The sequence below is a fragment of the Nematolebias whitei genome, chromosome 13 (genome assembly GCF_014905685.2).
Source record: "Nematolebias whitei isolate Nwh7 chromosome 13, NemWhi1, whole genome shotgun sequence".
Classification (NCBI taxonomy): domain Eukaryota; kingdom Metazoa; phylum Chordata; class Actinopteri; order Cyprinodontiformes; family Rivulidae; genus Nematolebias; species Nematolebias whitei.
The window spans coordinates 162,210-175,295 of record NC_056510.1 but is presented as its reverse complement, the minus strand read 5'-3'; the positions used below and the strand labels follow the sequence as shown (position 1 = coordinate 175,295).

The 13,086-nt window shown below is 41.7% G+C and overlaps 1 protein-coding gene across 1 annotated transcript in view; it reads left to right on the top strand.

Annotated features, from left to right (window-relative positions):
- The window catches only part of LOC119419434 (ribosomal RNA processing protein 1 homolog A), a gene marked incomplete in the record, with an annotated part of 99,633 nt that extends 88,496 nt beyond the window's left edge, over nucleotides 1–11,137 (top strand). The window contains 4 exon segments of the mRNA XM_037686738.1: nucleotides 1,251–1,370; nucleotides 1,455–2,371; nucleotides 6,734–6,806; nucleotides 10,708–11,137. Coding sequence (XP_037542666.1) covers nucleotides 1,251–1,370; nucleotides 1,455–2,371; nucleotides 6,734–6,806; nucleotides 10,708–10,898 — 1,301 coding nt within the window.
- Between the last annotated feature and the right edge of the window lie 1,949 nt (nucleotides 11,138–13,086).

Sequence of the window (13,086 nt, the reverse complement as noted above, 5' to 3'; positions counted from 1 at the left end):
GGGACAGTGGTTTGGACATGTCCAGAGGAGGGACAGTGGGTATATTTGTAGAAGGATGTTAGAAATGCAGCTGCAGGAAAAAGACAAAGAGGAGACATATGGATGCAGTTAGAGAGGACATGAAGGTAGTTGGAGTGAAGACAGAGGATGCAGAGGACAATGAGGTGGAGGAGGACTCGCTGTAGCAACCCCTGATGAGGGAAAAGCCAAAAGAAGAAGAAGAAGTAGTACTAGACTTGACTGTTTTGCATCTCCAATGCCCAACCATCAACACGTTGATGCAAAACTTACAAGCGGCAGATCGATTTCTTTCTTCGACAGCCAGATCAGTTGCTTTTAACTTGAAAGCTGCATCATAAGAAAATCTCCGATAGTTTTGCATTATTGCTGAACAAATGAACAGGTCTGTGCATGAAGCGCAAAATACAGGAACGACACGCGATCGATGTGAAGAAATTAATGCACATCTGTCTTGGGGGATGATCCTCGAGAGTACCTCATTGGTTATTCAGGTTAGACTTCTGGTCACATGATGACAGAGTGGGTGAAGTTATGGTGTGGAATTGAAACCCTGAGCAAGAGTCGTTGTACATGTGATTCACTCTGTGTCACACAAGCACCTGCCCCCAAGAGGGGCTGGGTGCTGGGAGCCATGAGTGCCCAGCTCTGTCACAGGACAATGTTAGTCATCGGCAGGAAGTTACCTAGAGACGGCAGGAAGTCTGTCAAAATAAAATATAAAAAATATAACTTGAAAATTGTGAGAGAAAAAAAAAACATAAATAAGGTGCTCCTGCATATAAACCGCGGGGTACAAAGTGTGAGCAAAAAGTAGTGGCTTGTACACTGACAATTACGGCTGTGGCTGAGTGGTAATAGCAGTCGTCCTTCAATGCAAGAGTTGGGGGTTTGAATCCAACAGCTGTCACATGCCGAAGTGTCCCTGGGCAAGACACCGAATCCCTCGATGCCTCTGATGTGTGTCCCATCAGTGTATGAATGTGATAAAAGCTCTGATTTGTCTCTTTAGAATGATTTGTTCCATTATCTTTGTAGAGATCTAGTATAGAGCTGTATGAGCTTTGAGTATCTCGATAAGAGAGAAGGGCCCTATATAAGTACAGTCCATTTAGTCTGTATTTGAAGGTTTTATCAGACTGGTGTGGGGGGGGGGGGGGTGTCAGTTGAGTTTGTGGCTCCTGAGAATCAGTGATTGTTTTAAAACTAATCACCTGTTTCTGCGTCTTCAGGAAGGAAAAAAGAGGAGCTCAGCAAGCAGAACCAGAACACTGATTTTGTAGATGGATCAGTTCGTAATGAAAAGAAGAAGACGAAAGATGGGAACAGGCAGAGCTCAGAGCAGCCTGAAAGTAATAATAAGGATACTTTTTCAGAAGTTTTACCAGAACCTATTCAGCTGCAGAACTCCTCAGAATCCTCTGGATGTCCAACAGGAGCTCAGTTCCTGGAGCCTGAAGTCACTGGAGGAGGACGCCAATCAGAGTCTCCACTCTCCAGGCGTAGGAATCGGTCTAAGAAGAAGAAACAAAGACGAAAGAATGATTTTTCAGCAGGTGTCGCAGGGTTGGAAGAAGAGCAGCACACCTCCACTTCAGCTGAGACGTCCTCGGAAGCTTCAGTACAAATGACAAAGAAGAAGAAGAAGAAAGACCTGAAAGCTGAGAGTGACTCACAGATCCCACAAGTCACACATGAGACTCCAGCATCACCTGAGGTCAGTGATAAAAATCCAGCCAAGAACAAAAAGAAGAGTCAAAAAGCTAAAGTGAAGCTTGTCTCAGTGAATAATATGAGTTCATCAACAGAGTTCAGTTCAAAAGGTTCAGCTGAAGATCCAAACTCTGGGCTTCAGGAAACGTCTCAAGGTGCAACACACATAAAGAAGGGTCATAAAGCCGAGAAGGTTAGAGCTGATACTGGCAAACTAAAAGCAGGAAGTGCCCAGGATAAAACATCTGAGCACAACACCGCAGGGCGGAGAAGAAAGAAGAGCAAACAAAAAGTGAAGCTTATCCCAGAGGAGGAGAGCGCTCAGATGCAAAACGAGTTGGCTGATGCAGATAATCCTGCTCCAACACCACCTAAGAAGAAAAAAAGTCGTAAAGGATCTGCAGAGGAAGAGGAAAAGCAAAGTCTGGTGGATGGTCCAACAGGACCACAAACACCAACAAAGAAGAAGAAGAAAACGACAGCTGGTCAGGTGGACGCCACAGAATGTCCATCACAGGACTCTGATGCTGGGAAACCAGCGAAGAAGAGGAAGATCCCTGTAGAGTTTGAGTTTGAAGCAGACGAGCTGGAGGGAATGGCAACACCGAGCAGCTCACGTCCAAAAGCCAAACGAGGCAGGGTGAGTAATCTTTTAGTTGGTCAGTTTTAGGAAGCAGCTGAATTTATTAGAAATAATGACAACTATATTGGTTCAACGTCTGTTCCCTTCTAGATACGTACAGAGCTTTGATTATCATAAAGGACTTCTTTAGGAATATTTAGGAACTTTTGTGTGAAATCTTTTTATCTTTTTATCTGTTGCTGCTGTTACACTTGAATTTCCCATCCATTGGACAATAAAGGCTGTTTCTATTCTATTCTTCCTGGAGTTCCTTATGAAATCTTCTAAGTTTCTTGTTAGTCGGGTAATGTTCTTTCAATAAATTGAATATTAAATATATATTAATATCTAAAAAAGTTCAATCTGGTCTAAATTGAACAATAAAAGTAGACACAATGTTGTCGTTCTGACTTGTTTTCTGAATTATAAGAAAATCCAGACGAGGTGACATCAGGAACTGAACACAGTTTTGCTGATAAATACCTTCAGATGAGCAGCCACTGAAGACAGGTGCTTTTTTGTTACGAGGCACAGATGTGCAGATCCTGCAGCTGGATGCTGGCTTTTGGTTCACACTCTTGGCCTGACTGAAGATGAGCTGAAGACTGAAAGTTGAAGTTGAAAGGTTAAGATTAAACTTCTGCTGACCAAAAGTGAGAGCCTTACTGTTTCCCTGGAAAATGCAAACAAGAAATCTATTAAAGCCAAAATTAATTTTTATACACGGTCTATCGGATGTCTAAAAAAGTTAAATCTGGTCCTCTCGACATTCAAAAAAACAAAAGGCAAAACAAAAAAATTGTAGAAACGTTTCGTCTCTCATCCAAGACTTCCTCAGTCTGAGGTGCTGTTTTCAGCTCAGTCTCTTAAATAGCACCTTCTCAGAGTGGATCAACCAGTTTTGCTGCTGACAACCAGAACCAGCTGATCACATGCTCAAGAAGGGCCATCAGCCTAACAATGGGTCATTAGCACCTGATGGCTGTTTACTACTCACAGAGGGCTGAGTGATACCAGCAATCACAGCATTGTAAGAGGGGGACAGTTGAACACGGAGGCTCCACCCCTGTTTAATGATGGACGATTTCTTTTCACAAAGATGGCCTCCTTTACTCCTCTCTCAAACCATCGTTCCTCTCTGAACATCTTCATCCCTGAAAGAGTGACCTCTGGCCTGGCCTGGCGTCTGTACTCATCCCTTTAGTTGGCAGCTCAGAACACCACATACAGAACACCATGGACTTTGTGGACAAGGTGAGGGATGTCATCATGGAGACTGATGAAACAATGGTCTCTTTTGATGTCACATCACTCTTTACGTGCATTCCTGTTGATGATGCAGTAGAGGTGGTCAGTTTAAGATTAAAATCAGACACCACTCTGAGCAGCAGGACCACACTTTCCACAGAACCACTGTGTCAACTCTTGAAACTGTGCCTGCAGTCAACCCACTTCACATATGGGGAGCAATATTATAGGCAGAAACATGGGTGTGCTATGGGGTCTCCAGTTTCTCCTATTGTTCAGTAATAGGAGAAACTGTAATACATGCATTCATTACATCTAGGCTTGATTACTGCAATTCGCTCCTGTTTGGTATCAGTCAGACCTCCATTGCACGACTACAACTGGTCCATAATGCAGCAGCCCGATTTTTAACCAGTCACACCAGTTTTGGCCTCACTGCACTGGTTACCGGTTCACTTTCGAATCCAGTTCCAAATACTCATGTATGTCTACAAATCACTGAACAGTGTCGCACCCCCCCCCCTCCCCCCCATCTCTCTGATTTACTACAACCATATGTCCCACCACGTTCCCTGAGGTCAGCGGACCAGTTGCTCCTCACAGTTCCAGGAACTCATCTTAAGCGCAGAGGTGACAGGGCCTTCTCTGTAGCAGGACCAAGACTCTGGAACAAGTTACCTCTGCTTGTCAGACAGGCCCCCTCCCTCTCGGTTTTCAAGTCCCGTTTAAAAACTCACTACTCTTCAATAGCTTTCAACACAAGATGATCTGTGTTTTGATCCTGTATGCTCCACACTGGTTTGTCGTCATTATCTGCATCGTTTTTTGTCTATATTCTGATTTACCTCATTTTGTATTTTGCTTTGTGTGTTACCTGTTGTTCTGTCTGTACAGCACTTTGGTTGGCCTGGTTGCTGTTTTAAGTGCTTTATAAATAAAGTGGTATGGTATGGTATCTACCTTGAGTCTGTGTTGGTCGACTCGGTTCCGAAATGTCCAAATAACATGGCCACATCGATGGAACGTGACTGAGTAAAATCCCCAAGATCTGATCCATTCAGCCCAAATCATTTGAGTCTGGGTACTCGAGGCACAAACCAAGCCATCATAAAGGCAAGCAGTGTGATCGGGTCCAAATTTGCTGCAGACGACTTCCTTGATTGTAGATAAAACCAGCAACCAGCTGAATCCAAAATAGCCAGAACCAGTTATCATAAATCCAATTTAATATGCGTCCTTAAAAACCACAGATGGTAGCAAAGATAGACACATCATCAAGTCTTCCAGTTGATGAGGAGATATCCAGCTGCGTGCGTGCCAACAGTACAAATGGGCTCGCCTAAAGCCTGTCTTCTCTTCGAAGAAATGTTGTAAATTGAGTTGAGGAACCAACTGATCAAAACAAGTCCATAATTATGGTTCGGAAGATGCAAGAGAGACTCAGAAGCAGTTTCGCAGACAGACAGAGCAGCAAAGCAGAGAGGGAGAGGAGAAGCATCCGATCTCAGCGAGAGCAAGTGGTGAAGTGAACTTTATTCATAAAGCACTTTAAAAAAAAACATACAGGACCAAAGTGCTGTAAAGACGACTTAAAAAGCACAAAAAGGAATAAAATACAAGAAGTAATAATAATAATAATTAATTAAAAATACAAGAAGTAATAATAATAATACTTAAAAAGACAAACAGCTATGCAATAAAACTGAAACAGTAAAAGGAGTATCGCATAAATAACAATAATAAATCAACATCTCACATGGTGTGAAAAGCCTTGGAAAAAAGATAAGTTTTAAGATGGGATTTAAAAACAGACAGCGAGGAGGCCTGTCTGATGTGGACAGGAAGACCGTTCCTTAGTTTAGCAGCTGCTACGGCGAAGGCACGTTCACCTCACTCAGGAGCAGCTGATCAGCTGACCTGAGAGCACCAGGTGGGGTATAAGGCTGTAGCAGCTTTAAGAGGTAGGGTGGGGCAAGACCACTGAGAGATTTAAAAGTAAATAAAATAATCTTAAAACTGATCCTAAAATGTATGGGCAACCAGTGAAGTGAGGCTAAAATGGGGGAAATGTGCTCTTGTTTCCATGTGCCAGTTAAAAGACGTGCAGCAGCATTTTGCACCATCTGAAGACAGGCAATGGCGGAGCCACTAACCCCCACATAAACAGCATTACAGTAATCCAGCCTGGTGGTCACAAAGGCATGAATTACTGTTTCAAAGTGCCGACGTGAAAGGATGGGTTTTATTTTAGCTAGCTGCCGTAACTGGAAAAAGTTTGATTTAACAACTGAACTTATCTGGCTATCGAGCGCAAGATCCAAATCCATTTTCACCCCAAGATTTGAAACGGTGGGCTTCATGAACTCAGCCAAAAATCCCAGATCTACAGGAGGGGGGCCAGTGGTACCACCAAAAAGCATCACTTCAGTTTTTTTTCTCATTAAAATTTTAAAAGTTTAGAGCCATCCAGGCTTTTATGTCGTCAAGACAGCTGAGGAATGGATTGACAGAGTGCAGATCTGTTTCTTTAAAAGGGACATAAATCTCACTGTCATCAGCATAACAGTGGAAGGAAATACCATGCTTCCTAAGTATGGAACCAAGTGGAAGCAAGTAAAGAGAAAATAGTAGTGTGCCCAGGACCGAGCCCTGGGGGACCCCACATGAGAGGTGAGCATTGGAGGACACATATGCCACTTCTGCACTGCTCCTATTCAGCCCCAACTCTGCTCAGCCCTATTCAGATCAGCCTGGATTTGCACCACACTTCAGAACCGGTTCTGGAGGCGTGTCCAGAATCCAAAATCCTGCTAATTAACTTTTAATGAACTCTAGATCACTGAGTGAGAGTTCTGCAATGAGTTAAACTCAAAGTAGTCTGCTCCTAAGATAAATAATGTTAATTATATTTTTTAAATATAAATGTTTCTGTTAACTTATTTTATATATGAATATTTCTGTTCAGTGCCCTGAGACGACTTCTGTTGTGACTTAGTGCTTTATAAATAAACTGAATTAAATCTGATGAAGCAGATCCTACAACAACTTTTATACTTAAAATTCTATATTTTTCTTCATCATTTGATGTATTTGCACTCATTTTTGATATGTGGTTTTGTTTGTTGTATACAGAAAAGGCTTACTCCAATTCCAATGTCGGAATCGAAAAATGTGACTTTTGGACTCAAGAATAATAAAACGGCTGGTAAGATATTCATGTAAATTAAAGACTGTGAAGCTTTAAATGTCTGCCTCCTCATCGGGGATTAATAGAGCACGATAAAAACACAATAATTCAGCAGCATGTGATAAAAGCAAAAAAAATAAAAAAGGTTCTGTTCTGGTTTTTGGCTCATCTAGATTTATTTTAGATTATTTTGACAGTTTTTTGTAGTACAGCTCGTGATTCAGATAAAGTCAATGTTTTTAGTTAGACTTAGTTACTGTGTTGTTTTTAAAAGTCATGATCTGAAAGATTCTGGTTTTTCTCTGGAGATGTTTGTAGAAGAGTTTCCACCTCATTACAAACTTTTAAAATATTTTACTGGGATGTTAGACCAATACAAAGTACAACCTAATGAACAGGTGGAAGGAAAATTAAGCATTTTCTTTATTTTTCTAAATCAGTTTTAAAAAGGAAGAAACAACAATTACGAGTTCTGCCTGACCCAAACTGTGGCCTTGATGCCGGACTTATCTCAACTCCTCCTGGAATGTTTAGAAAAAAAACAAAGATGCTTTGTCTGTCTCCTCACCCCTCCCTTCCCCAAGGCCGTGGACATGTAACAGAACCTCAACCAAGTTGATGATGAATGTCACCTCTTACCTGGACAATGGCTGAGAGGGGGGGGCTCTGGACTATGCTAGGCCTTTCCCTTAATGTCTTCCCCGGCCTATATGTTCATGTATAATGTCTGTTTATGTTGCTTTGCTGTGGGAGGATTGTTTGATGCCTCAAATTGTGCCCTGTCTAGGACACGGAGTGAGATTGTTTTTTTATACCGTCTCTCCTCTTCTTCCCTTTTCTCATCTAAGCACAATATTATTCTGAATAAGAATAAGAGGCTGCACTTTCTATTGTAGCAGCTTCGTGCACTCTGTCCATCTTTCAGACGACTACGTACATGTTCTCGTTGTATCTCGGTGCACTGATAATAAAGTTTATTCTGATTCTGAACATTTTTTCATTCAACCTTTATTTCTACAGGTTAGTCTCATTGAACCTCGAGGACTCATCTACAAGAGAGACCTGATTTAAAAAACACAGATGAGCTACAGATAACAATAAACAATCATATAAAAAGTATATATAAAATGAAAAGTAAATAAAATAAATTATATAAAAATGAAACAAAAACAGCTACATTATAAAGTGATGTAGAAAACTAAAAACTGGAACATGTCTGGCTTGGTTTTTGCCAACGTAGACATGTTCCTGTTTTTAGTGTAGATTGATGTGGGGTGGAGTGTGTGGATGTAATGATGTGGTGTGTATTTTGTCTTCAGCACTCCCCCTTCCCCCCCCCCACCCAGTCAGTACTTTGTTGGGCCTTCTCCTTTTGCTGTACTTCAGCTGCAGGTGTTCTGGGTGTGCCTCTACCAGCTGTGCATACCTAAAGAATTGTTTTCAGGTCCTGCCACAGTTTCTGGGTCTTGACTTTGTCTGTGTTACGATAGCGCGGGGAACCCAGATGTTATGAGACCCAGAACGAGGCAGACACAGGGGAAGTACAAAAGAACAGTGTTTATTATGTACAGTGATATTAAAGTCCACAAACGCTGCTTCTCAGCGGCTCCTGGAAAGAGGGACGACAGGTTAATGTTTGTCCAACGGGGAAGACCAGAGTGGTTTGTTTAAAGAGCGTCTTGTCCTTACAGTCCAAACCCGAAGGAGGTGAGCTGGTCCTTCAGTCCAGGGAGAGAGCAGCAGAGGGAAATCCAACAAGAGTCCAAAGGGAAACGAGGAAGGCTGGCAACTGGAGGCAAAGAGGCACGAGGGATACCTGACAGGCCGAGGGATCCAGGTCAGGCCACGAGGAGAATCCAAAAACACGAAGGAACCAGGAAACTGGAAAAAAGAGCAAAAGGTGAACAAATTCTTTTCACCTAGACATATCTAGCTCAACAGTACTATACCATGAGAGGTGATATGCTCCAGCGTCGAGTCACACCGGACTGCAGCCTTAAGTAGATGGAGAGGCTCATCAGGCTGATGGCCGCCAGGTGTTGGTACTCAGCGGCCATCAGCAAGGCAGGCTGCAGGCAGTGGGACCCTTACAGTCTGGGCAGTTCTAATTCATGAATGTTTTGATCCAACCCATTCCATTGTAGATCTCGTTGGACGTCATCATTGGAATTCATTCATCCATTCATTCATACTCATCTGCTCACATAGACTCATGTTCGTGCTGCTGCTGTTCAACGTTTTGTACTACTAGTGCTTATTGTATTCTTAGTTCATATCTTAGATCTTATTACAGTTTTTCTTTACAATTTAAACTTTTATTGGATGTAACTGGGACCCTGTGTACATAATTTCATTCCATCACATGTACCACATGTGATGAAAATGACAAATAAAGAAACTTTGACTTTTAGGTCAGACCTGGGTGTTTTTATGGCCCCTGGGTTATTTACAGCCCGGCCCGTGTCATGGGAAGTACAAAATAAACATATTTTCTAATTTTACCTCATGCATGGACTAAAGATGGACAACACATCTGAGCTGCATGCTGTTTGTACCTGCAGTTTTTGTTCGGGCGGGGGGTCAGCATGATGGTTCTGCATGAGGGAAGAGGCAGCATGAGCCTCTTTATCACACCAGACAGCTTCGTAGATCAAATGAGCCAACGGGTCCAATGTTGTGGTCCAACTGGAGTTTGAATTGGGCTAAGGGGAGTGCCCCTTTGAAGATGAATAGCTGCAGCTGCTCATAATGAACAGATGCTGGGTTCAGTACCAACAGGAAGAAGCTGATAATCCACAACAATTTCTTGGTCACAGGTTCCTAAACAAGAGCTTGATTGGTCTCGTTTGATGTTCTCTGTTGCACTTTTAACATCATAATCAACGATTACTGAAAAAAAAATAAAGTGATACAAGTATTTTACATTTAAAATAACATTTTTGGTGGCCAGATAAGATGTCAACGAGGACCACATTTGGCCCCTGGACCTTGAGTTTGACACATATGATCTAAGTCATTCTGTAAAATTTTAAGAGCTTTGGAAGTTGTTTCATAACCCAACTCTCATTTAAACTCCACAACAACTTTATCCTTGACCTGTCTGCCTTGTTCCTTGGTCTTCATGATGCTGTTTGGCAAAAAAAACAAAACTCTGAGGCCCACAGAACAGCTGGATTTAAACTTGGATTAAATTAAGCACGTCAGAGTCGGAGAGATTTATTTGTCATTCACATCTCATGTGGTACATGTGGTGGAACGAGGTTATGTCCACAGGGTCCCAGTTACATCCAACAATAAAATGTAAAAGAAAAACAGCAACAAGATCTAAGATATGAACTAAGAAAAACATCAGGAACAAAAAACAAGTGGACTTCATTCACCGTTCTAATGATGGGTGACCTCTGAAAGCAGTTGGTTGTGCTAGACTTTGGTTCCGGGTATCGGCGGAAAGGACGGTGAAATCAAATATGCGCCACACTTTTCAGATTTTTACTTGTAAACCAGTAATCATTTTCCCTCCACTTAGTTGCATTTTGTTGGTCAGTCAAAAAATCCCAGTTGAAAATTAAGTTTGTGGTTGTAAAGTAACGAAATGTAAAAAGGTCAGAGGTATGAAGATTTTAAGGGACTGTAGACCGAGTCAGTCCTGTTCGTTGGATGGATGGATCAGAACCAGCTGATCAGTAACAGGATATGGATCAGAACCAGATGATCAGTAACAGGATATGGATCAGAACCAGCTGATCGGTAACAGGATATGGATCAGAACCAGATGATCAGTAACAGGATATGGATCAGAACCAGATGATCAGTAACGGGATATGTTCGTTTCATACATCCAACACAAATGTTCAGTTGAGGAAATACTTTTGAAACAAGTAAAAACTAAACCCACTGACTTGTTTCTCTTGTCATGCAGAGTTTAAGAAGACTGACCGCAGTTTACTGCTAAGTCCAGATGGGTCGTCTCGAGTACCATTTGACCCTCAGCAGAAACCCAAGTTTGGGGTTCTAAAGTCTCCAACCATCCCCAGCAGCACCAAGAAGACCCGCTGCAGTACTCCATGGAACAAAGCTAAAAGAAGACCCATGGCAGCAGACTTTTTCTAATAGACTTCATGACAAACACTAATTACGTTTTAAAGACGTTTTAGTTTGTTTATCTGATATTGATTTGTTTGGTGATTCAGAAATGTATTAAAGTGACTCACTTTAGAGTTCCTGTTTTTAAGTTACATCATTCATGATTGGAAAGTAAAAATGTGTTACTTGGATTATGTGTTGGAGTCATCCAGCACCTCCCTGTTTCTGTGAGATGGATTATCTGCCTCCACCAGTATTGATGAAACTTGGCAAATCTGTTTTCTAGTGTTTTTAATAAAACACAAAAAAGATCCTGAAAATCTCTTTATTCTTTAACTTGTCCATGTGGCATCAGATGGAACAAAATTTAAACTGTTTATGGTTCATGGGCTCTGTTCCAACTCAGCATTACAATTGTGTGTGTGCGTGTTTTTCTTTCTTTCTGTCGTCTGTCTTTCGTTCTTTCTAGTGCTTATTGAATGTGTTCACCCTGGTGTTGACTGCTGGTGCTGGCTCATACCTGTGTTGTCTTTTTTTTTTAACATCTTCATTATTTTACCGTCTAACAGTTGTCTTTTCTTAGATGTGTTTTAGAGCTTTATGTCGGACCATGGCACCCTTCCGGTTCTTTTCGTTCCCAGGTGGAGAGGAAACTCACACGAACTCAATAAAATCAAGAGAGGTACTTTTTTTTTTTTTTAACCATTTTATGTCAGTAAGGCAGGAAAAATTAGAGGCTCAGCGCTGAGGCGTCTGTCTGACCCGTTGCAACCCGGAAGCGGAAGCCCCATGCAAAAGAACACCCCAGCTTATGTTGGCCCTTGGCTCCGCCTTCACATCCAGGTGAGCACAGCCTATCAGTGGGATGTGTGACCTTACCAGTCTTATCTGTTTCTGATGGTGGATAATAAGGTGATATTCAACTCTTAAGTGTTGGAAGCAAGCAAAATAAAAAGACTCCTTATCTAGTGTTGAGTTGACCCTGGGATCGCTCGCTGTGAACAGCTGAGTGGTCTTATCTGGTCCGAACCAGGTTATGAGTCGAAGTAGACAAAACCGGGCCTCCAGCAAGGTTAAACTTCTAACAATTACCCCTGTCGATGTGCCAGAATGGTACATCGTTTAAACTCCCAAGTTCAACACCACAGGAGACCTGAGCAAGCAACTACTTTCATATCTATAAGTGTGTATGGATGCAAGCCTATAGGTGCTTGAAGACTCCTTCAAATTTGCAATTTCATGGACCTGCCAGCCTCGGGTCACCCTATCTCCGGTAGTCTTCGGGTGTGATGTAACATTCATGGAAATTCTTTAACATTATCTATGTCAGTAATGGTACATTTTTAGTATAAGGGTTGCAAAATAGCTTCTAAGCATATAGTGTTAATTCTGAGCTAACAATATGTGGTCAGTTAATGTAGAGCCTAATCACAGGATCTCTTCATCCTTCCAAGGGCCCTCATCCTCTCCTGGTCCATCTTCAACCTCCCCCAGCCTGATGGTCTCTTCTTCCAATAGGGACCCTCCTTTGGATGTTGTGGTCATCTGATGTGAGGTGGCCCAAGGTCTTTAAATTAATGGTCCCCACAGCTCAATCGATACACCTGATCACAAGGATTCAAGTACAGAAAATACAACAAAATCCACACAATACAAAAATGGCTAACGGTGCCCAAGCTCCCAATTAGGGCTTCCCATTTTGATGGGATACAAAGTGGCATGTAACTGCCCGGGTTTAGCCTCAAATTCATCCACAAAGTAATTTGTTTTTCTCTGCACACGAATTAATCAATTTATTCACTTGTTTCAACATTATTCATCATTACAGTAATCAGAATCAGAATAAGCTTTATCATCATTGCACTGAGTTACAACGAGAATATGACCATACAGTCGTCCGAAAGATGAGTGGAGTGCACGTAGCTGCTGCTATAAGCACGGCCTTCTTACAGTGAGGAAAACAAGTATTTGAACACACTGCGACTTTGCAAGTTCTCCCATTTAGAAATCATGGAGGGGTCTGAAATTTTCATCTTAGGTACATGTCCATTGTGAGAAACATAATCTTTAAAAAAAAAAAAAATCAGGAAATCACAATGTATTATTATTATTTTTATTATTATTTATTATATATTTTTCTTCCCTTGTCCTGTCCGTCATTGTGACACTTAGAATTATTGTCTGAGTGTCAAAGTGATGCCCAACAGATTTACTT